Here is a 27667-nt window from a genome sequence, read left to right on the forward strand (position 1 = left end):
GGCAGGAGGTGAGCCAAATACTCCCTGGCCCACCGTCGAGGGCAAGCGAGTACATCTGATGGTACCGGAGAGGGAACTGCACGCCTTGGACTGCGCAAGACACACCATTGACGGTAAAGCATGAACACAGCCACGCCTTCAACCTGTATTGCAGGTTTCCCTAAAGCGGGCGTGCGGACAAAATACAAGCCCGCAGTCCAGCAAACCACAAAACCTCGATCGTCAGAGCGGGACCCAGCCGGGGGGAGGGCTCTAGGCCAGGTGCTTAAAGTGCTGCGGCATGACCCAGGGACCTATGACACGGGAAAACAAGCCTTCCGTCCAGAGGACACAGACAGACACGAACAGTGGGAGGGGGTGGGAACAACGGGATGGAGGACAGCGGGAGCCACGAACAGCGGGAGGGGGCGGGAGGGGGGACAGCGGGAGCCACAAACAGTGGGAGGGGGCGGGAGCCACGAACAGCGAGACGATCCTCATGGGAAGACAAAACAAATAATGGCGGACACAACGTTCAAGATTTTTCGGATTGGGGCCGTGTTCGTGTTTCTCAGAATGGGTGTGGCCTAAAAGTGGAAAGAAGAACACCGAACACACCTCCAAATCCGAAAAGGACGGAGCCTATTCGGAGGGACAGCTCTCTCTTCCAATGGCTGGCCTCCGTTTTGGAAGCCAGACAATGGGAGAGAGGCAAAAACAGAGGCGGGACAAATAGTCCATACTAAGAATCATTAAATCTCAGTACTTCCGGTTCTGCCTTCGGCAGACCGGATATTACCTCGACCTAAAAATGAAAGGGAGGATGGATGAAATGGTGTTGGGATGGATGAAAGGATGAAAAGATATACATGAAAGGCTTAAAGTTGAACGGAAGGCATCAATAAGGGGGCTCATCTAGAGTGGGTAGGGCTTACTCTCTTTGCTCACCCAATGGCATTTGAGGTATGGATCAAAGTGGGGGGTATTTTAAGTTGCTGGCTACTCCCTTGACAGGGTGGAACTTCAAAAGGCATCCTTTCTCATCTGTCCGAGGTTCTTTAGCGGACAGTGGTGGACTTGGATTGTAAGATTTGTTCTCAGGTTTTCCAACTGTATTCCTGACAACTGGTAGCTAATGTATGACTAAAGGATACACTTTTGACAACATATATAGAGAAGGGTATGAGTAGACATTATTCTGTGTTACGTTATATCGCCTATTTTGAAATAAGAAAAAGGGAGCCATTTTCATGAAATAGGCACATTGAAAAATATTTATGAAGGCATTTCTATTTTTCTTTTTTTTAGCTAAAAGCATTTTTTAAATCTCTTCTCTTAATCACCTTGCGGTCCCTGCTGACAAAACAACATCACTAAATGCTCGAGGGCACTTTATTTGTGTTTAATCAAGTGATTAATGATCTAGAATTTCAGGAGTTTTAGAAAAAGTGTTGTGTTTTCTTTGTTTTGCTAAAGTTATAAAAGTAAATCTTTCATAAATCACGAAGTTATCTCACCCAAATATTTTGAGGGCTTATCGTCTCTGAAGAAACAACTCCTCAAATAATCCAGATTCTTGTTTTCCACAAAAAGATTTGCCTGTGTTTTATGGCTTCGTGTGAAATATTGAAATATAAGGGGACATCAGAGAGCTGGAACCCAGTATTGCACTGGTCTCTAAAGTTGCCTAACTTTTGCACACCTGATACTAGAATCCATCTACACGACCGACATGAACTAACAATTGTAAGCATTATACATTTACACAGTTTCCATAAACTGCATTAAGTGACTTTGATGAGCAATTTGTAATATTGTAGTGGTAAATAAAACCTTACCATAACATCAGCTGATTTCGTGACCACTGACATTAGATGCTGTATATTGTCCCCGTCACCTGTAAAAACAAAGAATTAACTTAAGTTTAGCTGAGCATTAAAATGTTAGAAAAGCATTTTCCACTGTTCTCTAGCTGCGCAGATGTGTCATATTTACTGTAATCAAATGAACGGTTGACGGGGAGGTATGGCTTTCATTTAACTGTCAGACAAACTTTCTTTATGAACAACACAATGTTAAACTTGAATAGATAAGTAAAGTTGGGGATCGTCAGTGTACGCACCTTTAAACCATTCATCACTTATATATACGACCGAATAAGGCACAATGGGAAAAAAGGCTGAAAGCTACCCTAAAACCTTAAGTCATTCATTAAATGCTAATTGGCCTAGAAATGAAATACTGGGATTACTGTTGATATTATTGATAATGATTTATCAGAGATTGTAGTGTGTATTATTATGCATTTAGAATTTTAAAAACAAATACTAAGTAAAGATAACTACAAAGTTCTTATTTTGAAAATAAAATGCAAATCATTCATATCACCAGTTACCTTACAAAGGGGCAACTCCAATATCTAGAGCTCTATGCGGACGACCTCCTGATGTTCCTGGCTAACTCAGGAGAAGCCCTTCGAGGAGCCAAAGATCCCCTGAGTGTCTTGGGGAGAGTAGCAGGGCTTAGGGTAATTTGCGCCAAGTGTGCACTCGGACAGAGTTGGGCTGCCGGAAACGAAAGATGTGACATGGAAATACAGATGTCTGCCCTACTTGGGTACTCAAATATACCATGCCCTTGGAAATATGTTGGAGGGCAATATAGGGCAAGCAATACGCAACACCAAAACCAACTTCGAGTTCTGGGGGACTCTCCCACTGTCAGTAGCGGGCAGGGTGGCATTATTAAAGATGGTGACGCTGCCTAGGCTCCTCTATTACTTAGGGTCGCTTCCACTCTGTATTCCGCACAGAATATTTGCTCAAATCAATACAATGATTACGGGGTTTCTGTGGGGCGCTGGAAGACGGAGGGTGGTACCATGATGAGGCCCAGAGCGGAGGGGGTGTATGCAGTGCTGGACCTTGAGGCCTATTACCATGCAGCACAGTTGCAGTGGTTCACAAAGTGGATGGCGGGGCATTTCAGGAACGCAGGAGATCTTGGTCGAGATCCGAGTTTGCGGCTCCTCTCTCGTGTGTTGTTGCAGGGATCGTGTAGCCCCCTCAAACCTGCAGACGGTGTGCAAGTGCTGGAATCAGGCACTTAGACGAGCACAGATACGATGCCCCTATGCACCAGACATCCCGCTGGCTATATTCGAGGCATTACCCCACAGTGGGGATTGCACAGATTGAAGGCTTGGGGTGAGGTAGGAATCTCCACAATAGGAGATCTGTATAAGGAAAAAACTTTGCTCCCTTTTAACGACCTTTCAGAACGATATGACCTCCCAAAAGGAGATTTTCTTCTAAATGCCACCCTGCCTGCAGCAATCCGAAAGCATTGGCAGGAGGGGATAGTGGAACCCCAGACTTCCATGGTTTGTCAATATATAGTGATAGCGGCTGGAACTTTTAAGGGGGTTACTTGCCTATGTAGGGGCATCACGCAGGAGATACAATGACCCCGGACAGCCTTACGCATCAACTGGGAGTGGGACTTGGGTGAGACTATAGATGAGAAACTGTGGGGAGAACTTGGGGAAAGAGCCTGGCAGAGTTCTAGAAATGCACAATTCCAGCTGATTCACTTCTATGTATTGCATAGGGCATACCTCGCACGAGTAAGATTAACAAGTATTTTGGGGTCTCGACCACCTGCCCGAGGTGTAACATTGCGGGTGCAAAGTTTTTACACATGCTTTGGGATTGCCCACACCTCGGAGATTTCAGGAAGGTGGTAACAGCAGGGTTGTCGACCACGACGGAGAGAGACATAGCACTGACCCCAAGCTGTTGCTTGCTACACTGGTTCCCTCACACTGCCAGAAATAAGGCCACTAGCAGGTTCATAGACTTGGGGCTGGTGTTAGCTAAGAGTTCACTAACCATTGGAAGGTGAAAAATGGCCCTAGTATGCCAAGATGGACGAGGGAATTTGTGAAGTGGGCAGAATGTGAGGGGACATTCAGACTGCAAATCGGCCAAAGAACCAGAAACGAAAAGACGGAGGCAGCGAGGGCATGGGTGGCATTAGTGGAACTCCTGCGGCAAACGACTGATGAAGGACATAAAAACCTTGACAGGGACGGCCCTAATGTGGGCGATTGATCACTTGGCACATCTAGCGTCCCTGACTGTTGACCACATAATAGGTCTGACAGATATCACAAGCACATCACACTGCTTCACCAGCTGTTCAGATTCGATGGAGTGGCACATACTGAGTACTATTGGGTTGGCCAACGGCCACACGTGGTGGGTCTGATCGTAAAGTGGCCTGCCTGGGTGGGAGGGAATTTTGCTGGGGGCATTGATAGGGAAGAAGAACGACGAGAAGATTCCTAACTGATAGATTGAGTTGCATGCAATAAAGTACAACGGGTTAGAGATCAACCAGGGACTTTGATGAACACTATTTTCCTTGCTCATTAGCGGGACTGATGATCGATTGCTGCTGGACGTCCCGAGGTTATTGTGTTTAACTACCTCACGATGTACGATGAGACTCATGTGCAATCCCAATAATATTTGGGAGATGTTGAAGTATGACACCCGAAAAATCTATAAGATCTGTTTAAAAAGAAAATCACCAATTCCCTTACAATTGCTCAAAAACGTCATAGGTTATTTCGAATTAAAATAAAGTAAAATTGCCACGATATAAGTACTGTTGCTACTCGGCACAGACATATGCCAGGTGAATTGTGGCTTGATTTCAGTTTATTTAATTAATATCCGCTGCAAACCTTTGTGCACGAATGTAACAAGCAGAAGAGAAGAGAAAAACATAAAAGGGAACCACGCCATTACATGCACTGACCAAGCCTGCACTGACAGATGCAGCCCCTGTTCAAATAATGACTAAAGAGCATCAAGCACATTAAGATCGAGGCGCTAGAACACCACTGATATTCATGACTGAGAACCAGTCACGTCTCTCTGCTGCTTCAAGGCAATGAGAACAGACATCTTATCTCTTGTCTTAGTGTGTTCTTCCCTGCTGTTAAGGGGGTATTATACTATGCCCCTGTGAAAGTCTGCGCCAGTTTAATTTCTTTTTTTCCTTTAAATGTCTTTGCATGCTTAAATCTGGGTGGCTGAATTAATCCTCCATGCACTTAAAATGAATATGTCATAGCCTTCTGGTAATAATTATCCAGAAAAACTATTTGAAAACTTTGAAGGATGTAATTTCTTATCCAAATTCAGTATCACAACAAGGTATGCCACTTCTCTTGAAAATGTCTAAAAGAGGCTGTGAGCCAATTAAAAGGGAACCAATGATTTCATAAGCTTTCAGATCTATAGGTGTTTAAATAAGACATTTCACTGGAAGAGGCGGTGTGTACTGTATCGCATCTCACTGTGCAGGTGGATGTAGTTACGTAAGGAAGGACATGAAGAGAAGTGCATGGTCATGGCCGCCATAAGCAATGCAGGGGCATACAGTTCATGAAGGTTGGCCAAGATAGTCGCTGTGAATCAGTAGCAGAAATGAACATCCAGATGGAGGCCAAGGCTCTTTTTATACGAGGGACGTCATTGCTGATGTTACCAGACTCACCTGGAATTTTGAATTCCACAGAGTTACCACAAGCTTCTCGTGTTTCATTGAAGGTGGAATCTTTGGGGGAAAATACAGGGGAGAACGAGGAATTACCAGGGAAATCAGACCTGGAATTAAGGGTTTGCCTGGCAACTCCTCAAAAGTGGATTCTCAGAGTTCCACCCAGAGTGAATGGGACCCCTGGAAACGAAGGAGGTGAATTATTCGGCATCTGTGGACCTCCCTATGTGGCCCGAGTTGCGTTTGCTTTGGTGGGAAATCCAGGGTAACCGGTCTACTACTTACATGCTCATCACAAGGAGCAGTATATAAAAGATAAGTAGTGTGGAAAGCATTCACACTAAAGGTACCTGCAAAACTTTTATTGTCTGTAGTACATCAGCTTTATGTCTGGCTTCAAACAACTTAAACTACTTCAACAGACTCACAAAAGAAATACAATTTAATATACATATGTTAGACCTGTTTGCCCTTTGGGTAGTCCCTCCTATTTATTTATTTTTGTACCCTTTTTGCCCCTCAAAACCCTTGATTTTTATGTCCACTGAATTTTTGCGGTGTTGTCCTAGGGGTTAGGTGTTCTTTGCCCTCATGGTCCTTTTTCTTGGGGCCTAGGTGTCCTTCCTGACTGAAAACTAGGAGGTATCTAAAATGGTGGCCATTAACTGCCATCCCTGGAGAAAGACCCATAGGGTAGTATAGAGACCTTCCAGAACCTTCTGGACCCTGCTGGACTTTTGGTGGTCAGACTATAAAAGACGGAATGTTGGTCAGCCATTTTGGGTGGTCGTAGGTGTTGGTGTGAGAGGAGCTGAGGAAGGTGCCTTGAGAACAAAAGTGAGCTGGAGTCCAGGCTGAAGAGTGAGGAGGAGGGCACGCAAGGGAAGAGGATCTGTTAGCCTCTAGGGGCTGCTTCCTCTCCGTTGGCTGGTACCCCCCCGCATCCTCAGATCTAACCCGGCGGAGTTCTTGTGGTATCTTTGAGGTATAAGGAAGGAGTGTCTTTCCTTCCCCCAGCAAGGAACACTGATCGGGACTCAAGTGAACGTAACGAGAAAGTGTGGCTGGGATTACCTTGGTATTGGGCAATTGCGGGAGAACGCCCGCGGAAGCAATCCCCTTTCTGATGGTCCCGGGTGGCAGGCATTGAGACTTACTCACGGCAAGCCTGGCCGGAGTCTGCCCTGTTTCCCCTCCCCTCCCCAACTTCGTCTTACTGCGGCAGTAACATTACCGGAACTGGCCTGTGATTCCAGCGGTGGCCGTTTTTCCAAAGTCCGAGCAGCCAGTCCCAGTCGAGCTGCCAGGGCTCCTGTGAGGTGGGGGGCGCGGCGCTCAAGAGCCACGAACGGCAGCGCCATCTCGCCACAGCCGCAGCCCAGGGTAACAGAGAGCTGGCTGAGAGGCGGAGCAGGCGCGACCGGGTCTCTGTCGGTGGCCCGCCTGACAGCAGTGGAGGAGAGAGTTGTGGAGGCTGTCCCGGCACCATAAGGGAATCAGACCCGGAAGGGGGCAAGCAGGAGTGAGGAGAATCAGGAAGGGAGGAGTCGAACCTCCAAAGGGGCGGGAAGCGAGGAGAAGACGACGGAGTGCTTCAGTTCCTCAAGGTCCAGTGACAGAGGAGGGGCAGACTTCTCAATCCCGGTCTGGGTTAACCCTTAACCTGCTCAGAGAACTCCGACTGCTGGCCTCAGCTGATCGAGATCCAGCCATATTCGGGGGGCTAAGTAAGGAAGGGTTTTGGCTGCAGGGACAGGGAGGGAAATATTGATACACAACCTCCCTCGGCTGAGTCAGGGGTTACGAGTCCTCGTGCCCAGTTTTAACAAACGAGAAGGGTGTGACTCTACCGGAAGACAGTGAATGGCAGGACGAATAGTAGAGATCCCATTAGTCTGCGCAGTGAGTTATTAAACTCGAGGTTCATTACAGAACTGCTGTTATTGAAGAATAACCGACTATAAGGAGCTTATACAGTGTGGTAAAGTGGATAAACCTGTAGTGTCAATGCATGCCCAGTGAACTACTAAGTTGTAAGAACAATACAAATGAGATCAATGTGTAATCTGTGAAAGGAAATGAGCTTCTAACTCGAATCTTGATATTAGCAATCTGAAGGTTTTAGAAACTGTCTGGTTATTGCTAAAAGTGTCCTACTGGTAGATCACTTAAGTCTAAACTTTCATCCAAGTTGCATGTGAATAAGGTAAATACTGGAATAGCCACTGTCCACTCTTCATTAACTGTGTAGTACTGCTAGGAAACTGGTGGGTAAAGTTTAGTGCTGAACTTTTATGTAATGACAAAGGAAGTATAATATGACTCTGCAATGTATTATCAAACTCTATAAGTGATAAGGAGCATAAGGAGAAATAATTGTGTGAAAAAGTAAAAGCGAAACAAACTATTTTTATAAACCAGTCCATATTTTTCCACAAATTGGTGTAGTGTCGTTTTTGTGTGGAAGTACATTGAGTTACTGCTGGGTGGAGCGCAAACTTTACTCGAGTGCTTCTAGGATCTGACTGTCTTACCCTAGGCCAGGCTACCCTATGTGACTTGGTAACTCTAGGTCCAACAACATACATACATATATATGTACAAGCAGGGCTTTTTTGCTCAGTCTCCTTCATCCAATTGTCTGGTCATCTGTCATTCACATTTGCTTCCGCCCACCACAGCATGGGTCAATGGGTAAGCCCACTTCACTGTACTTGATGGCATTTTGTTTGTGCACATCCACCTAAAACGGAGTTTACACCGGTACTTGGGATGCTCTATTTCTATGTACATTAAGAAGGTTTTTGTTTTGAAATAAAAGCTGGTTTGTCTACGTTTGTACAATTTACAATTAAATCCAGCTACGGCCTGTTAGCATATAGCTTTATGCAGATGATATTGTCCTATATACATGCCACCCGGAAGATAAGTCGCTAATAAGAGAATATGCACGATTTGAACATTACTCGGGACTGAGTATAAATTGGACTAAATCCATAGTTGATTCCACTGACACCTGCTACGGAACAACCCCATTAGACTTTTCTATACAATGGCGAACAGAGCCGGTTAAATACTTAGGGGTCTGGATACATCGAGACCCTGAAATGGTAATACGCGAAAACTATGGCACTGCCGTCAAAAAACTGGAGGGACAGGTTGCCAGATGGATTTGATTGCCACTCTCAATAGCTGACCGAATTGCTATACAGAAGATGGTGGTGCTGCCCCGCTTCCATTATTTATTCACAAACATACCCGTTGCGCGCACACAACAGTTTCTCACAAGACTGCGCACATGCATGACCATGCTTACGTGGGCTGGTAAACTGCCTAGGGTGGGATGGAGGGAACTTACTGCCCATATGCACATGGAGGGTGCGGGCTTCAGATTTGCAGCTCTATTACTATTGCGCCCAAGCATAGCACGCACATTACTGGATACACCCGCATGTATATCTGCCACATGTGGCATTGGAGAGCGATAGCGCTCCTCCAACAGCCCGAGCTGCTTTTTTATCGGAACCGAAGCAGTACACTACACGCGCTGAAATTAACCCGGTGCGCAACACAGTTGCAGCATGGTACACACTGACAAGACAAGCCAACAAACTCTGGCGTATGCTCCTTCCCTGCCACCTCGGCACCTCAGTAACACAGGAGAATGAAACGAAAACACTCCTGGGCGAGATGGGAATGCGCACAATGGGTGAGATATTTCCCAATGGCCAATCGAATCGCGAACAGATGTCATGGTGGCTGCTTACTGCACACCGATAATGTTATTTGCATACCTCAGATTATGAGCGGCGCTTAGAAATATCCACCCCACATTTCCTCATGAGCCGCCAACACAATGCCACACAAACATTGCTCACATCACCCACCCGTCAGCGTCTCATAACTAGACTATACAATGCAGACAACGGAAGCAATTCCAAGGACATGAGCGGACTCTAGAAAGATGGGAAAACATGCTAGACGGTCCACTATCTAAAGAAGACTGGGGCTACTGCTGTGCACTTACACAGACACTTACAACTAATTGTAATCTCAGGATTATTCATTTTAAATTCCTGCAACAGATATTTTATACACCCGCACAACTATCTAAATACGGCCTCCGTGAGGATGATAGATGCTCACACTGCAGCGCTACACAAGCAGACTTCATACATGTCACCTGGGCATGACCCCAAATATAAACCTACTGGCAGAAATTGACAAACGCCCTGGGAATACCCAATACACCACAAGTCTGCCTTTTAAGCTTATACAGAGTGAAACAGGCCCGGAGGCGTAAATTACTAGCTGTAGCTCCACTGCTGGCCAAAAGGCGAGTTGCTATTAAGTGGCGAAGCAAACGGGTGCCACAACTAAGAAAATGGATTACGGACAACACATATTGTAGGGAGCAGCTGGAAGTCTATGCAGAGGAGCTACCAGAAGCCTCTCGCCCAAAGACTTTTGGGACCCGTTCATACAGTATTTAAGCTCTGAGCAAACAGAGCGATGGACACTTAGTGAGGAATAGGGTGCACTGGACGATTATAGTACCAAGACAATTAATGTAACTGTGGTAGATATTGAGAACAGGGGCATCTGCTGCGTTCACATGTATACTGACATTCCAGCATTTAAAAATAATACTGGTCAACAAGCTCATGTTGCTTTTATGTCCTAGACGCAAGTCGTATTGAGCCTGTACATTATGTATTTGACGTGAGATGTGATTTGTGGTTTCTGTTATGTGCCTTGTTAGAATTGGGGGTCTCTGGGGGTCTCTGGTTGGCGCAAGTATTCACTTGTGACAAGCAGGGACCCTCTCCACTAAGTCAGGGCAAGGGACTTAGTCTCAGGAAAAAAACCCTGCTCACCCTCTAGGTGGTGTGGCGCAAGCAGTCAATGCTAATCTCTGGAACGCATACCGTTAAGCATTTGAAGCATCCCCCACAATGATCACTAACCCACCACACAGGGACACAAGACTGTAGTTTTGTAAAAATATATCTCTTTTATATAAACTTTCAAGCAGGCTTCAAAATACAGTCAACAGGCTTCAGGATAGGTTCCAGTAATGTTTTAAAAATGCCACAGTTCTTATTTGCAAAGTTCTTTGAAGTTACGGTGCTTCGTTCTGTGGGAGGAGTAAGGCCGTACTGCGGCTCACGCATCTTGCGGTGCAGGGCGTACTAGTTCTAGTGTACGGCTCATTCAGCGGCCGGCGTACGTGGCGTACAGAGACGGGCTCGAAGCAGAGTGTACGACGCGTACACAGACCAGCGTACCCAATGCGCCCAGTGCTCACAAAAGGCAGCCATACGCCGCACAGAGTCCGTACTTCGAAGCGAAGCGCACGAGGCTCTTTACTTTAGACTATAAATGCGAGGCGCACAGGTTGGATCTCCCCATGCGAGGCGTACCCAGCAGCCTACAGTTCTTTTGCCAATAACGTATGCCGCGCCCAGTCTCTCTATGAAGCGAAGCGTGCAATACCTTTTACTTTGGTGTCTCGTAGCTTTTCGAGGTGGGCGTTGTAGAGGATAGTTGTCCCACGTCGCAATGCTTCCCCTTTGGTGATGCGAGCTGCCGCTCGAGGCTTGGACAGTTCGCAGGACACTCGGGTTGGCGGTGAGTTGTGGGGACAATCTCTGTGTACAGCGCACGCTTTGACCCTGGAGGGGGAGCGGCTGAGTGCGGGGCAACGGGCAGTACGGTCCCCAAGTGCAGGACGTACCCAGCCGCAGTGCGGATCGCAGCGGCAGAAGCTTCAGGCAGGACGTTGATCAGCGGGAGGTGATACAGGGTGGTAGCCCGTCTTTGCCTTGTGATCTACGGCGCGGGGCTCAGTAGATCTCGATGCTTGGACCAGACGGGTCCTCCTTCACTTTGCGAGCTAGGGCTCGGTGCGGGTGAAGTCACGGTGCTCGGGCCAGCGGAGGGCTGGTCTTTACTTTGTTTTTGCAGCATGCTCAGGCCAAAGTCACGGTGCTCGGGGGATACAGGTGCACGGAGAGCGCGGCGAGGGTGCACAACGCTCTCAGTCTCCTCGATCAGCGTTGCAGCGACAAGCAGCACACACAGAAGTTCCTTCTTCAGGGGGGTATCGCCCAATGTTCCTGGGGCGCAGTTCAGGGGGCGAGTTCACAAGCAAGCCCTTGGAGATCTTTGTAGAAGAATGCACCAGTTGAAAAAAAATAAAGTTTTTCTCAGTCTTTGTCTCCTCTCCTTCTTGCAGCAAGGCATCCACCACAGTCCAGTCTCTCAGGCTAGAGACAGTACTCCTCCATGCAGTTTTCCCAGGTCCTTCTCTTCAGGCAGAGTTTCTTCTTAGCGCTCCTACTTTTATACACCATTTCTTTTGTTCTCGGAGGCCAGGGGGCCTTTGCCTAATCCAGTCAGTCTCTGCGCACTTTGATTTTCAGGCCCTGGTTTCTTCTTTCAGTGTGCAATGCAGGGACATCAGACACTCCGCAGGAGGTGGAGCCAGCATTTTCATGACAAGTACAGTCAGGAGCACTCTGTTGACAGTCTTCCCTCTTCCTGGACCAGGTGCAGGGCAGAGTCATCAGTCGCTCCCCAGGGGGTGTAGCCAGCATTGTGGTAGCAGAGCACAGCCCTATTCAGAGTCAAGGGGCACTCCCCCCACTCATCCTGGTGTAATCCCCCAATTCACCACCTGTCATCCCCAGCCCTGTCCCTCACAGAAACCAGACGGCAGATACACATCCGAGCAGAGGCGGGCTGAAATGGTTAGGCAAGCAAATACTAACTTTCTAAAAGTAGTATTTGCAAACACAGGATATTAAAATAAACTTTACTAAAAGAAGTATTTTATTATTCTGAGATCAGGCATACTAAACTTGACTTTCTACCATGCTCTCTGGGTCTGCTGGAATTATAGAGTGTAATAATTCCAGCAGCCCATTCTGGTTATGGAGAGTAGGTAGCCGTACAATAGTGAAAAACGAAAACGACTGTAATTCACTATTAGGACATGCCACACACAGCAGGTCTTGTCCTACCTTATGCTTTCAATGCACCCTGTCCTTGGGCCTACCATAGGGTGACTAATATGAAGTTAAGGGAAGGTTTAGGGACTGGAAAGTAGGTGTACTTGCGCAGTTAGCATGACAGTACCAGACTGCATGCAGGTCTTGCAATGGCAAACCTTAGGCACATTTTACTAGGCCGCTTCTGTGGGTGGCACAACCAGTGCTGCAAGCCCACCAGCAGCATTTGTATTTACAAGCCCTGGCACTCCTGGTGCACTTTACTGGGGACTGACAGTAAACCAAATAAGCCACTCATGGAAACCAATCACATATAGCAATTTACAGTAGAGAGAGCATATGCACTTTTGCACTGATCAGCAGTGGTAAAGTGCCCAGAGTCATTAAACCAACAAAAACAGGTAAGAGACATTATTGGAGGAAGGCAAAAAGTTCAGGGATGACCCTGCCAAGAGGGCCAAGTACAACATGCCTGATCATCAATAAAAATCAATTGAAAAAAAATAAACAATTTACAATGAAATGTCGTACATCCCAGATGTGTCTCTCTTGCAGCAGCCTGTTTTGGGAGAGTGGTAATCCGTGCTGCTGGGTCTACAGTTTATCTTAACTTCCTGGTTTTTAGAAAGCTGCTGAAAACCACACTATTCTGATTCATCTCTCCTTGGTTGGTAAGGGCAGTCATAGCACGGAGATACCCCTGTTGGGGTGATTAGGGCGCTTTATAAATAAATAAAGGAGCTTTTACTCATCAACATCTTATCACAGTGCTACTAACTTTGTATCAAGAGTAATGTAACCGAACGTTAACTTTGAATCTAAAACTACTTTGCACTTAAATTGATTCTCCTGTGTTACTGCACCAAGGGCAATTTTGCAACTGAGTGTGCAGTCAATCATATGCAATATCACATTGATGCTCATCAATAACATCTAATGGTACATTTTCTCTCTGTACAGAGTGATTTTGCTCTGAAATATCACACCCCCTTTACTTTACACCACAGCGCTTATACACCTAAATGTTTTAAATCTAATGTCTACAAACGGCTGCTGAGTGATTTTGCACCTGGATATGATTCTGTATCCCGTAATTGTCTTTCAACTCCTGTTGATGCTACATCAAGGGTGGTTTTGCAACTAAATTTGATTTGCACTTCTGTTACACTATAAGTGTTCCTACACTACTACTGATGTTGCACGAATTAGGATTTGGAAACTAATGTGATTTTGGACCTAAATGTGCTTTTTCTCCAAAATGTGATGTTCGCTCCTAAGGTTGCATTACATTCCTGCGAATGTTACACCAATGGTGATTTGCGGTGTAATGTGATTATGTACTCCTAAATATGACTTTTTATATAAACGTGATTTGTGGTCCAATGGTTTCCAGACTCATGCTGATGTTGCACCAAGGGTTATTTTGCACCTTATTTTCCTACCACCCAAATGTGTTGACGTACGAGTTACTCACCTTCGGTAACGATGTATCTGGTAGAGACAATTCTAGTCGCACATTCCTTCACGTAGAATTATCATCAGGCGTGAGACTGGATCCGGAAAACTTTTGCCACAGCATCTCTGCGCGACTGGGGAGGGGTGACACCACGAGAGCTGCCCAGGCGTTGTCCGTGTACGTGACGTCAGGGAGGTCACATAAGACCCACCCCGGCGCGCCTATGTCAGTTTTCTTCGGAGAACTTTCTCGCACCACAACTCGGAGCCACCAGACAAAAAACTGTGGGAGCATGGGAAGTGTGTGCAAAAGCGTAGAAAAAAGGAGAGACAAATGACACCATAAGGAGCAGGGCAAAACTGCAGTGTCCAAAGGCAGGGGCAGAAGAAAGAACAAAGCAGAGACCTGAGCAGCCACCCTGCCAGTACATAGACAGCCTTCCCCCTGAAACAAGGAACATGCGTAAAAAGCCATGATGCACGTAACAGGCCCACCACCACCATCCAGAATAAAGGAAGGGGAGACAGTCCCAAGACAGACAGAAACACAAACCTCCATGCCACCCCAGCATAGAGGGCAACCACCCCCCAAGCAATAAGGGCAAGGCCTAGCCAGATGACCCCTATTCGGAGGTGAGCAGAGGGGCCAGGACCCTCAGGAGCAACAGGAAGGGAGGGGTGGGAAAGACAGAGATTGAAGGTAAACCCCCCCCAAACCTGGAGTAACCAGAGCAGCGGGGCACAGAAGCACTGTAACCCCTTCCCCAAGGAACTAAGAGGAGGAATGAACCGCAACCAGATGGAGCCACCCATCAGGAGCAAAGAAGGTGCTCACAGGAGACACAGCCCCCCACCAGGAGGCGAATACCAACACAAGGGTCCTCGCAGAACGGGGAGGAAGGGCGGGCCGTGAAGGAATCTGGGGCTAGAATCGTCTCTACCAGATACATCATTACCGAAGGTAAGTAACTCGTACATCTGATAAAGACTACTAGCCGCAGATTGCTTCACGTACAATAGATACCCTAGCAATAGCCATGGGAAAGGAGGGTCTGCGAAAGGACCCCACCAGCCTGGAACAGAAGGTCCGAAAGGGGACCAGATCTGCAGGCCAGAAGAGAAATGTCATCCCCGCCAGGCAAGAAAAACCCTCACAAAGAGAACACCACCAACCCCAGAGGGTGTATGAGGAAAAAGAGACTGAAGAGGCCCGTGCCCTCACAGTAGAAGAACCAAGGGCAAGGCTAGAGACGCGGAAGCACCCACTCCCTCACAAGACGACAGAGCTTCCATCCAATGCCAAGTCTGGAAGAGGAGGAAGAAGCAGAAGAAGAAGCCCAGAAAGCCCAAGGAAAAGAGGGAAGGAAGGCAAGCTCCCTCTAGATTGAAGGCAACAGGCCAGTCATAACAGCGTCAACAGTCATAAGCTGCCAAAAGCAAGAAGAACAGCCCGGGGCCCCAGAAAGACCGGGCAGTCTACGCCCGACAAGGGTGCACTCCGAATCACCCCAGCCCTCAGGACAGGGGCAGGAAGGTGAGAAAATGCCGGGCTCCAACACTTCGAGGGGCCGAGCAAATAACCTCAAGAAGCAAAAGCAACATACAGAAACGGCACGGAGAACCGGCATCCGAAGGCAACCAGAACTCCCGAGCAGTAATAATAGCTACCACTACCCCACATAAGGTAGGTTAAGTCCCCAGTTATGGGAACCGTTTTCAAAAGAACTTTCGCAGCAGAGGAAAAAACAAAAGGACCACAGGGAAAAACACCCTGCAGAAGGCTTGACGAGCAGCCCAAGCAAAGCAGAAGGCCTAATCTCAGGGCCGAGTCTGCGCAACAACTCCAGCAAACACACACACAAAAGCAACAAAGAGACATTCAGCAGCCAACAATGCCAAAATCCCAAGGAGGACTCAATGACCAGAAAGCACACTCCACAGTCAGAACAAGCGGCCTAAGAAGGCCCAGAACCAGCCCAACTCAGCAGTCACTGAGGAGGGGAAGGAGGAGGAGGATAAGGTGGAGAAGAAGGGCGTAGCCCCACCAGGAACTTTTGGATGGCGGAGTCAGCTGGGGCATGGAACAACAGGCTGCCGTCAAACGGAAGATCAATGAGCCGCTCCCGAATATTTTCAGGGAACACGGTGTCCCGAACCCAAGCATGGCGACGGAGGGCGACTGAGGAAGCAATGGCCCGGCCCAGCACCTCTGAGATGTCTAGGGCGGAGCGGAGAATAAACGCTGCTAGCTTACGGCCATCCACAGCATGATGCCGTAAGTCCACCTGGACCGTCTCTTAGGAGGCTGCGGATCCCAGAGACTCCGCCGAGTCCCACAAACAAGAGGAGGCCCTAGCCAAAACACACAAGGTGTTAAGGGCCCGCAGGGCAGCGCTGGTCGAGGCGAACATGTTGCACCCCCAAGAATCCCGCCAGCGGGCCTCCCGGGACGGCGGAGTCAACAGTGGTGGCAGGGAGGGAAAGGCGGTCCGCAAAAGCCGACTGGCTGCAGAGGGGTGGAGGGAAAGGCACACCGGTTCACGCTGCGCCGGAAGATGCCGGTGCAGAAGCTAGTGAGGCACCGGATCCCCTGAGGCGGGACACCTCCAAGCCCCCGTCAGGGAAGAAAGGAACGAACCCTCAAAGAGAAGTAAGATCTCCCTCCTACCAGTCCTGGTGGAGAACCTCCAAGAGATGGTCCGCAGGGGGCGGAGCTTGCCAGCGTCGATGGCGGACGTCTAGGTGCAGAGCTCCGAGCCATTACCCATACCAATCCTGTTTAATATCCTTTATTAACGGAGTCAGACGGTACCCGAAGGAGGTATCGTCCCTCGAAGCTTAGCAACGGAAACTGAGTTGTCTCCCGCATCAAATGGCAACCAGAGACGAAGATTCGCTCCGACGCTGCATCATCGAGGACCAGGCCGCAATCCCCGGACTCTCCTGGGGAGCAGCCCGGTCGGCATAACTGTGCGTGCGGCTTGCTGAGCAGTGACGGGCCCGGTCCTGCCGGGACACTTACAACAAGGAGGAGACTACAGTCAGGGGCCGATTGCACAGGCCATAGGGGGTGAGAACAGCTGCTGCGCAGAGCGAGACTGGGCACATATTTCCTCGTGACGCCCACTAATTGAAGGAGACCTGGCGAGGGCCTAATTTTTGGCAGTACGCTAGGCTGGGAACACACCGCTTGCTTTGCCTGATGACTCCCCGGGGCTGCTTCGCTGTAGGCAGGATCGGCCTCAGAATCGACCCGGGTCACACTGCCCACGACGGTGACCCCACACCACGATGGCGTACGCTGCTGGGAAACGCGCCTGGCAGGCGCTGCAGAGGAAGGGCCCTCCCGGGTGTGCACTCTCGGCCCCTCGCCTCCACAACGACCAGAGCCAGCGGGAGCCCAGATACAGAAGGGCTGACGCAGGCACAGGCGACCAAGCGGACAGGAGGCGAGGACCTGGGACTGAGGAAAGAAGGTGCTTTTCGAAATTATTGGAGCTCGGCCCCTTCCCCCTCTCCGCCATCTTGCGACGCAGTGACAGGCTGCCATCCCTCACACCAGCATGACTTACACGGCGGAGGAGCGCAGAGAGCTGCTGAGCCCATCAGTTTATGACGGTTGCCTGATCGAGCTGTGCTTACACGCTAAGCCTTGCTGCCTCAGAGAGTGTGGCCACACCAGGCAAGGGGGCTTGGAGAATAGTTGTGTTTGCGGCCACAGCAGACGGGCCGAAGTGAATGAGTGGACGAGTGAAGTAGTGTGGCTCACTGGTTAGAGGCACCAGACCCGAGAGCAGAGGACGGCCCGGGACCAGGGTTCGATTCCCGGCGCGGCAGGTTTCTGGACCAGGGTCAGCGGACTCGATAATTCTCTGGCCTCGGTGCCCACTCTGATCAGCGATCACACTCGGCAACTCTGGGCATTAGCTTGCCTCATCTTCACTAACGGCCCCACCAGACCGCCGGGGATGCCTGGTCTCACCCTGGAGATACCCATTAAGGGACCATCTCTCAGGGAAGCCAGGAAGGGTTTCGCAGCGGTTGAAGCGCCTTGGGACCCTACCGGTAAGTAGTGCGCTATATAAATGCCTATACATTTACATTTGCATTTACATTTACGGGCCCCTTTGCATTTGCCCCCATTGAGCAGCGCGATCGGGAGGAAGAAGGAAGCATAACTCGAGCACCATCGCGCTAAGGCATTTCAATATATTAGCCATCAGGCCATAAGGGAGCTGTAGAGCGAGTACACGCTGGTTCCCGGGAGCGGTCTGACTCGGAATAGTTGGCTGGAGTGTCCTCCCCGAATTGGCCTTTGTTCAAGTGCAGTGAGGCCAGGGGTGGTCTTTTAATTTGGACGACCTGTCTGTTCGTCATGGGCATGAGCGACAAGACCCAGACCAAGCTGACATTCGACCAACGACGGGCGAAGGGCCCGGAAGCCCAGGCACCTGAATCATCACCACGGGGTAGTACCCCTGAGACCTCGCTGTGTGCGGATATCAGAGAAATGGTGGTGTCCATGGAGAAAGGCTTGCAGGACAGCATGGCGTCCATTGGCTCCAAAATGGATGCCCTCACGTACTGTATGGATCGTATGTCAGAGCAGGTAGACAAGCACGCGGAACGCCTCGACATGTCCGAAAGGCGTCTCACCAAGGTGGAGGAAGCCCAGACGGAATGGGACAAAGACCGCAAACAGTTTGGTAGACTACTCCAGGTCATACAGGATAAGTTGGAGGACTTGGAAGCCCGCTCGAGGCGCTCGAACATTCGCATTAAGGGGGTTGCGGAGACGACGCAAACTGGAAAAATTGAACTCTTTGTGGAGAAACTCCTCATTACTCTCTTGGGAGAAGACGTCTTCTCACCGATGTTTATTGTGGAAAGAGCTCACCACACGCTGGGTCCTCGTCCACGTCAAGGGGCACCCCCAAGACCGATAATAGCAAAACTACTGAACTACAGGAACAGAGATGCAGCGTTGCGGGTGGCTAGAGACAATGGGAAACTGCAGTTCGAAGGTATGGACATCTCCTTATATCCTGACTTTACTGCGAAAGTCCAAGAGGAAAGACGCCACTTTGCCCCGTACAAGAAGGAACTTTGCGTACTAGGCCTGGACTGCGCGATGATGTACCCGGCGAAGCTGCGGATTAATAGACAAGGTCACTCACATTATTTCACGGACCCCAGAGAACTCCAGAAATCCTTAAAGGAATGGTTGAAGGAACGGAGGAAAAACTCAAGAAGTCAAGATGGGGAACAAGGCGAGGCCACCCAATTGGATGAGCAAGACTAGTAATGCTGTGATTGCACAGGCTTTCTCTCTGTTAGACGGCTGAAGCTGACCGTGGGGGTTTGTACAGGGTTCCCTACTGCAGTGCACCCTGGAACTGTTCAACATCGAGTGACGGACCCTAAGGGCGCCTACACAGGGACTATGCTGCTACGGCTGGGTAAAACCATTTAGTTATATTTGTGTTCCCCAATAGACATGTTAAACTGATTATCTGTAAGTGGGCTTGGCCACAGAGTACGCTCTATTGCTGATAATGGGTGAACTTTAATAATACTGGGTGGAATGCAGAGATGATGAGGAGATGCCCACTGAAGACTCATGGAGGAAAGGTGTTGACTCATGTTGATAGTCACTAAAGGGGTAATGGTGCGGGGGCGGTTTTGAAATGTACAATGCTGTGGCATGGTTATTTGTTCTTACTGGTAACCTCTGCCCTTGTGCTTTTAGCTCACATAGTCCCAAGTGGGGCAGGTTTGGGGATTGTTATGGTGTATTGTGGGGGGGTAGTGGGGGGAGTGAAAAGGGACTGTCTGGCCAGGTTGGGGGTGGTCGGCTGTGGGTGGGGGGTCTGTTGATAGCTTTCAGACAGTATGGGACACATTTAAGGTGTATATCAGGGGTATGGCAATGGCCAAACATTCAAGTGTACTTAAGACTATAAGACAAAGACTGAAGCAGCTTGAGGCCCAACTGTTGGACCTTGAGGGGCGGCAACAGAACAACCCTGATGCTGACACTGCAGCGCAAATCAAAACACTACTTTCTGAATACAACGAGGAGACGGATAGGGAAGTGCAACATATGGGCAAGTATGCCACAGCAGGTACATACGGTGAGGGGGAGAGGCCTGGCTCTCTGTTGGCAAGAATAATGCGTAACGACAGACGACCTCTGGTGATCGACGAACTGATAACGACCGCAGGGGAGGTAATCACTGACGAGGCGGAGATCCTCCAAGATTTTAAAGATTATTACGCTGGTCTATACAAGTCCAGATCCTCACAAGTCGAGGAGGAAATAGATGATTACCTTAGCTACATTAAAATGCCCTTCTTGCCCAATTCTCAGAATGAATTTTTGATGATGCCCACACAAGAGGACGAGATCTTGGAGGCGTTGGAGGGGATGCGATCTGGCAGTGCTCCTGGGGCAGGTGGGCTGACTATGGGCTTTTATAAAGCTTTTAAAGACAAACTTGTGCCACATCTGATAACTCTTTTGGCGACATCTGTGAGGAGGGCAGAATGCCTGCTTCTATGAGGGAGGCCCTGCTTGTTACCATCTTAAAACCAGGGAAACCTCCTAATGCATGTAGTTCTTATAGACCACTCTCCCTGATAAATGTGGACGCCAAATTGTAGGTCCTAGCTACGCGCCTGGCACTGCTTGTGCCGGAGCTGGTGGCACCGGAGCAGGCCGGATTCATCCCTGATAGAAACCTCACGTACAATATTCGTACGATGCTAGGGACCATGCAACATGTGCGTCAGGAAAACAAAGCGTTAGCGATTTTTCTTGACATGGAGAAAGCCTTCGACTCCGTGGAGTGGCCGTTCATGCTGAGAGTCCTACGGAAGCTGGGGCTGGGGGAACCCTTTCTGCAGATGTTGGGAGCATTGTATTACAAACCCACAGTGAGACTAAGGATGGGGGACAGCGTCACAGACGCCTTTGAAATAAGCCGGGGAACTAGACAGGGTTGCCCCCTGTCGCCCCTCCTATATGCGCTGGTTGCGGAACCTCTGGCATGTGCGATCAGGGAATATCATAGCCTGGAGGGTATCAGCTTTCCAACATACAAAATTGGTATCTCTACGTATGCTCACGATACTCTACTGTATGTTCGTGACCCGGAAACGAACCTCTCGTCAGTATTAAGAGAAGTGGTAAGATTTGGGGCCCTTTCAGGGCTGAAAGTGAATTGGACCAAATCAGTTGCGTTCCATTTACTCCTGTAACCCTACCGTTTGATATGGAATACCCATTGCAGTGGACTACGGACTCGGTCAGGTACTTAGGGATACAACTCCACACAGACCCAGACATACTGGTAAGGGAAAATTATGGGGTTGCATACACAAAACTAGTGGAGGATGTTAACACATGGTGCAAGCTCCCATTATCCTTAATGGGAAGAATAGCCATTATGAAGATGGTGGTCTTACCAAGATTTCTGTTTCTGTTAAATAACATCCCCTTGGTTCTATCCAAGGCTTTTTTCAAACAGTTGACTCAGGTGCTCATTAAGCTTGCCTGGGGAGGCAAACAACCCAGAGTCCAGTGGAAGGTTTTAATGCTTCCTTATGAGATGGGGGGATTGGGCGCTCTGGACATGGAAAGATACTACAGAGTGGCACAGGCAGATCACCTGCATACATGGATACATGGAAATCCTGATATCCCCCATGTAATTCTTGAACGATTGTTCGCAGACCCTTCCCCCTTACCAGCCACTGTCTGTTATCCGGTTGACCGCAGCATCGGTAAACTGGACTCAATCAAGACTACGAATCATGCCTGGCATGCGTTGTTACAGGCACAGAACTGTGAACTGCTGTATTCCCCACTAATGCAGATAGACTGGGCGGTATGGCTGGCACCGCTGAAATAGAAAGGAGTCACGAGAGCATTGCATAAACTGGGAATCACAAAGATGGAAGACCTATTCATAGACGGGGTGGTTAAATCCTGGGAGCAGGCTCTCCCCTTGCAGACAGAGGCCTCGCTTTTACTACGCTTCCAGTTTCACAGGGTCCGAAGTGCGATGCTAGACCTCTTAGGCCCGGACATGGCAGAGCCACCGGATGTTCCGGAGCTTACATACGTGATTAAAACGGTGCTGTCTCGCAAACTAGTCACTAATCTAAAAAAACTAGGAGTCCAACAAACAGTACCAATACTCCAAAGCTAGGACATGTGCTGTATAAAACTGCACACAAAAAAAAGTGGTTTCTTGCTGAATACTCTGGAATGCATTTTAAAATAGGCATGACTTATTTGTTGTAACTATTTTGCAATTAACATTTTAACACACCCCGTTAATTCACACACTCACACCTACAGCTATTCTACACGTCTACAGGCTTCATGCTTTTTTACTTAACTTTCAGCCGTGTTGAACAGCAGGTGTGCTGCTATTCATTATGGCTAAAAATAATTAACATTGACCGCACAAATAGCTCTCGCGTTGCTGAGACCTATTAGCATTGAAAATGCTTGTTTTTACTGAAGGCATACCCACATAGATTGACACACTATACATTTACCTCATAGTCTAAAGTAACAATAAAATTCCATAAAGGAAAAAACATACAATATTAGGTTACCATAACCAGAAATGTAATTTACATATCTCGCACTCTATTTGTACCCCCCATGAAAATAGAATTAAAATCTAATCCTCAGATATTATTATTAGTGAGTTTTATATAGCGCCTGGTTACCCTTGATACTTTGGAGGCCCTTAACCTCATGCGCGCTAGCGTTATTCTGCTCGCACGCTGAGATTTTATGAATCGCTCTTTACATGACGAGCTGGGCTCGTCATCAGCGTGCGAGGAGGCTATGCCATGACGAGCCCAGCTCGTCATGAGCGTGGAAGGGGTTAACACCTTCTACCATGGATAGGGCATTAACAATGATACCATTCCTGTTATCTCTAATGACTGACAATACTAGCTCACTGAATTCCCCCCTCCGTCCCATTTTAACCCACACAACCACTGGGGAATGAGACCAAAGAGCATTATGTTAGAATTAATGAAGTTAGCAGTGGTCATGGACCAGCATTACTCTTAAACTAACATAGGTCAAAATACTGACAAGGACCAAAACCAGAGCTCTTCTGGTAGCCAACACTAACCCTAAAGATAGTCTCCATCTGTCAAGCAACTTCCTGGTCGAGTCCAGCTATTCAAACAACAAGAGCAGGAGGGAACTATCCCAGGGCCATAATCCCTAATTATGAATATATTTTTTAAAAAAAGGATCCTGGGAAGATACTAAACAGTAGTATTAGTCAGTGAAAGCTCATATAAAATAAAGTGAACTAGTAACAAAAAAACAATGTTGTTTCACAACAAGAGTGTCACAAAAAGCTGCAAAAGTGAACTGGCTACATCAATCAATCAAACATGCAGTGAAAACAAGATGGCGATATCGCACCCTAATAACCCGCCTCCACAACCCCGGGATCCAAGGTAAAGCCCTGGACTGGATCACCTCGTTCCTCTCCGACAGAACCCAGAGAGTCCGCCTCCCTCCCTTTCCGCTCCGCGGCCACCGAGATCATCTACGGCGTACCCCAAGGCTCATCGCTCAGCCTATCTACATGAGCCCCCTAACCACCATCGCACGCAAACACAACCTCAACATCATCTCATACGCCGACGACACCCAACTGATACTCTCCTGCACCAAAGACCCAGCCACCACCAAACTCAACCTTCAGGAAGGAATGAAAAACTTCGCCGAATGGATGAAACTCAGCCGTCTGAAACTGAACTCAGACAAGACGGAGGGTCCTCATCCTCGGACCATCCCCATACGCCTGGGATGACTCCTGGTGGTCGACAGAACTGGGCACCGCACCGACACCCACTGACCATGCACGCAACCTGGGATTCATCCTGGACTCCTCTCTCAAGATGACCAAGCAAGTCAACACCATCTCATCTTCATGCTTCAACACCCTGCACATGCTCCGCAAGATCTTCTGATGGATCCCTACCGGAACTCGAAAGACGGTCACCCAGGCCCTCGTCACCAGCCGACTAGACTACGGGAACGCCCTATACGCAGGAACCACAGTCAAACTTCAGAAAAGACTCCAACGATTACAGAACGTATCTGCATGACTCATCCTCGACATCCCCCGCCACAGCCACATATCAGCCCACCTGAGAGACCCGTCAACAAAAGGATCACATTCAGGATCCTCACCCACGCACACAAAGCGCTCCACAACATAGGCCCTGAATACCTCAACAACCGCCTCACGTTCTACACTTCAACACGCAAACTCTGCTCCGCCAGCCTCGCCCTCGCCACCGTCCCACGGATCCACAGAACCACCGCCGGAGGAAGATCATTCTCCTACCCGGGGGCCAAAATGTGGAACTCCCTCCCCGCCCACCTACGACTGACCTGTCGTAATTTGACGGTGATCGGGTTAGCGTTAAGCTTTGCTACACGAATTCCCCTTAACTTGACTATGGTTGTCGGAAAGCCATTTTGAATGCGCCGGCGGCCATTTTATATGAATGCGTCGCCTTGTGGCTAGCATACCCTTTTGTCCTTTCTCTGTACCACTGACCACTCGAGTTTACCCAGCAACAGGCTATTTTTAGTATTGGTCAAGCTCGCACATGCGCAGTTAAACCCTCTGTACTAGTGGACAGTCATCACTTAGGAATGTCCCTCCAAACTGACCAGTGATGTTGTAACTCCTCCCGTGAGTTGGCTGTTTTCCAAAAATAACCATATATGTACCTAAACTCTGTAAATATGTTCCGCCTACATTTTTATTACTGTAAAACTGTATAAAAGAGGTCTCGCACCGATGTTCGGTGTGATACTTCTTGCATTGCCGAACGGTATTGTAGGAATGTACCACCACCCCATGGGGTCCTAATAAACTTGTCTTTTGCATTTTCCAGTTTCCGTGCCAACATCTTTTTATGGTGTAGCGGGCTTTATGGAGTATGTAGGCCTGGAGAACCCAATACCAAAAATTGGCGACCACGAAGGGACTCATCGGCGACTCGGATGCCCGAAGGAGAGGTTGTGACGAAGGATTGGAAACTCGCCATGGACGCGTACGCTGCCACTGAGTGACCCGAGTCTTGGCACCCACTGTGTTTTCTTCCTTTCCTTCTGATCTGACCTTCCAGGTGGCGCCGGTCCTCGACTGAGATCCTGCTCGTTCGAGTTGTCGTACAGTGCCGGTTTGGCTGATTCGATTAAAGAACTTGGCAGTTGGAATCTGGACGTCTGAGAATTTGGTAAGCTTGTGATTGGTAAGATAGTCTACGGACGCTTACTGTGGCTCTTTGAATATGTTTTGAGTTAGCTAACATTTGGTTCTATGATTTGAATTATATGTGCAGTGCACTTCACATAGGCGGGCATGTAGAGATATTTCTCTAAAGATTTGTCTTTGTTTGAACGGCACATTTGTGTGAAGTATATTAAGTGCCATTTTTGTGATATCGCGTTTTCGTGATATTTTTGACATGCCTGTTTTGAGCACACTCCGAGGAATGTGCTGTCTTGGACAAGGTACCAATTATCGATTAAATGAATCTCAGCCGGCTCCCCCAGAGGGGACTCCTAATCGAGAAATGTATATAAAATTTGGCCTTCCCCCTATTCTATACAGTAAATTGTGGCATAAGTACACAAAATCGGATCCCGAGTTACAATGGCCACTACATGGGTCGTTTCATTTACGAAAGGTTCAGTATGTGGAGCAATGTTTGTTTCAGCGTAGGTCTAGACAAGATATGTTTGATTGTGTACGAATGTGGGAGAAAGCGGTGCGTGAACGAATGAAGCGTGAAATAGCCTTGGCGGACAAAGAGCAGCGGAAGGCTGCTCGGGATAAAGCTTTACAGCTGGAGGAAAAGGAGTTGTAGGAGAAGAAGGAGAGGAAGGCACGGGAACGTAATTTACAAACGAACGGTCAATTCCCTATTCGACGTCCTCTTTATCCTGTCCTTACTAATGAAATTGATGATTTTTCATTATTATTTCGGTGCCCGCCTCCGTATGTTCTGCCTACGGCCCCGGACGAGGACTCGGATGGAGATGGTCAAGGGAGTAGTCGTGTTAGGTTAAGTGCCAGTGAGGCTGCGGAATTGCGCAGTTTTGCTCGAAAGCTTAATTTGAACAAAATTACTATGTCAGAGATTAATGATGAAATGAGTAAGTGGTCCGAACGAGAACGGTTGTATTTTTTGAGTCAGTTTGGAGGTGAAGTTGTAGAACGATTTAGGAAACATTCACCTGATCTAGAGCCTAAGGATATATCAGTTAATATCGAGAATATGCGTAAAGGTTTATTTGTTATTGCAGATGCGGATCGGTTTTTCCATCGGTTGATCCAGCTACGGGATGAGGCGTCAAGATTACGGGAAGCAAGAAAAGCATCAGATGTGCCTGCGCCGGGGTCGACGGAGACATCCAAAGAGTGTTCTATCTTTGGAGCAGATAAGAGTTCTACGATTCATGTTATGCCTATGCGTGAAGTGGCACCTTTGTATGTCCCTCCTAAAGGGCAAGGTACAAGTGATGATAAATTGTCTGGGGATGCCAAGGGTTATTTCGTATATAATTGGGTTTATACACCTTGGAATAGAGCAGATGTTATGGCACTGAAAAATGCTTTACCTGATCCCCGTAAAAATCCGTCAGCTTTCTATGAAGGAGTGGAAGGGGCTATTTCTTCATGTGTTATGACGTTAGTTGATATTGATCTTTTCTTTGGATTGATATTGCCCCCTGATATGTGGAGAGCGATTCGTAAGTTCGACGATCAAACGATCTTGGGAGCGGATTGGAAAACTTTGGCTCAAGCTGATTTAGACAGGGAGCCTGCATGTAAGCCGTGTCAATTAATATTAGATCTTCCGACGGCAATCTTAAACAAATTAAAAACGCTTGTTCCCCCTAAAAAGATTGATTGGACCATGTTAGCTTCTTGCAAACAGAAACCGGATGAATCGGCTTCTGACTTCTTTTCGCGCTTTGAGGAAGCATTCCATGATTACAGTGGGCAATTATTAACAGATGATACGGGTAGGCATTTGTTAGTTGACAAGTATGTAGCGAATCTCCTACCGGAGATTGCAAAACGATTAAAGACTAGTGAAAGTTCTTGGACCACGGCGACCCCTGCTTCCTTATTGACTATGGCTCAGTATTATGAGCGACAGGAATTAGAGGCTAAAGAAAGTACTGATAAGAAAGCGAAGGAATTAAAGACGAAAGTGATGTTGGCTCAGGTTCGTGCTACACAGCCGAGAGGGAACGATAGAGGTAGGCGTGGAGCGTATGGTGCGTCTTCTGGTCGTACCGACATTGCTGAGGATCAATGTGCATATTGTAAAGAGTTTGGACATTGGGCCTCAGATTGTCCGGCGCTTCGTGAACAACGTAATCAGCGTGGTCGAGGAGGTGGAAGGACACGGAATAGTTATTCAAGAGCGAGGGGTGGAGCAGGTGATCGTGGCAGGTTTGAGGCGAGGGGTCGTGGTCAGGGTGATCATAATACTTTTGATCGACGGAATCAGTATCAGATATCGGAGGGTGAGAATGTGGAGTCTCAGGATTATGTGCATGCATAGGA

At 48.2% G+C, this 27667-nt stretch overlaps 1 protein-coding gene across 1 annotated transcript in view; it reads right to left on the minus strand.

Annotated features, from left to right (window-relative positions):
- Positions 1-27667, minus strand: part of LOC147733673 (transient receptor potential cation channel subfamily M member 7-like) — a 1613265-nt gene that overhangs the window by 296116 nt on the left and 1289482 nt on the right. The window contains exon 27 of the mRNA XM_086958251.1: positions 1818-1876. Within this exon, the coding sequence (XP_086814377.1) occupies positions 1818-1876 (59 nt within the window). The remainder of the gene's footprint in view (positions 1-1817; positions 1877-27667) is intronic.

Source organism: Lissotriton vulgaris, chromosome 2_1 (assembly GCF_964263255.1).
Source record: "Lissotriton vulgaris chromosome 2_1, aLisVul1.2, whole genome shotgun sequence".
In the NCBI taxonomy this organism is placed as follows: domain Eukaryota; kingdom Metazoa; phylum Chordata; class Amphibia; order Caudata; family Salamandridae; genus Lissotriton; species Lissotriton vulgaris.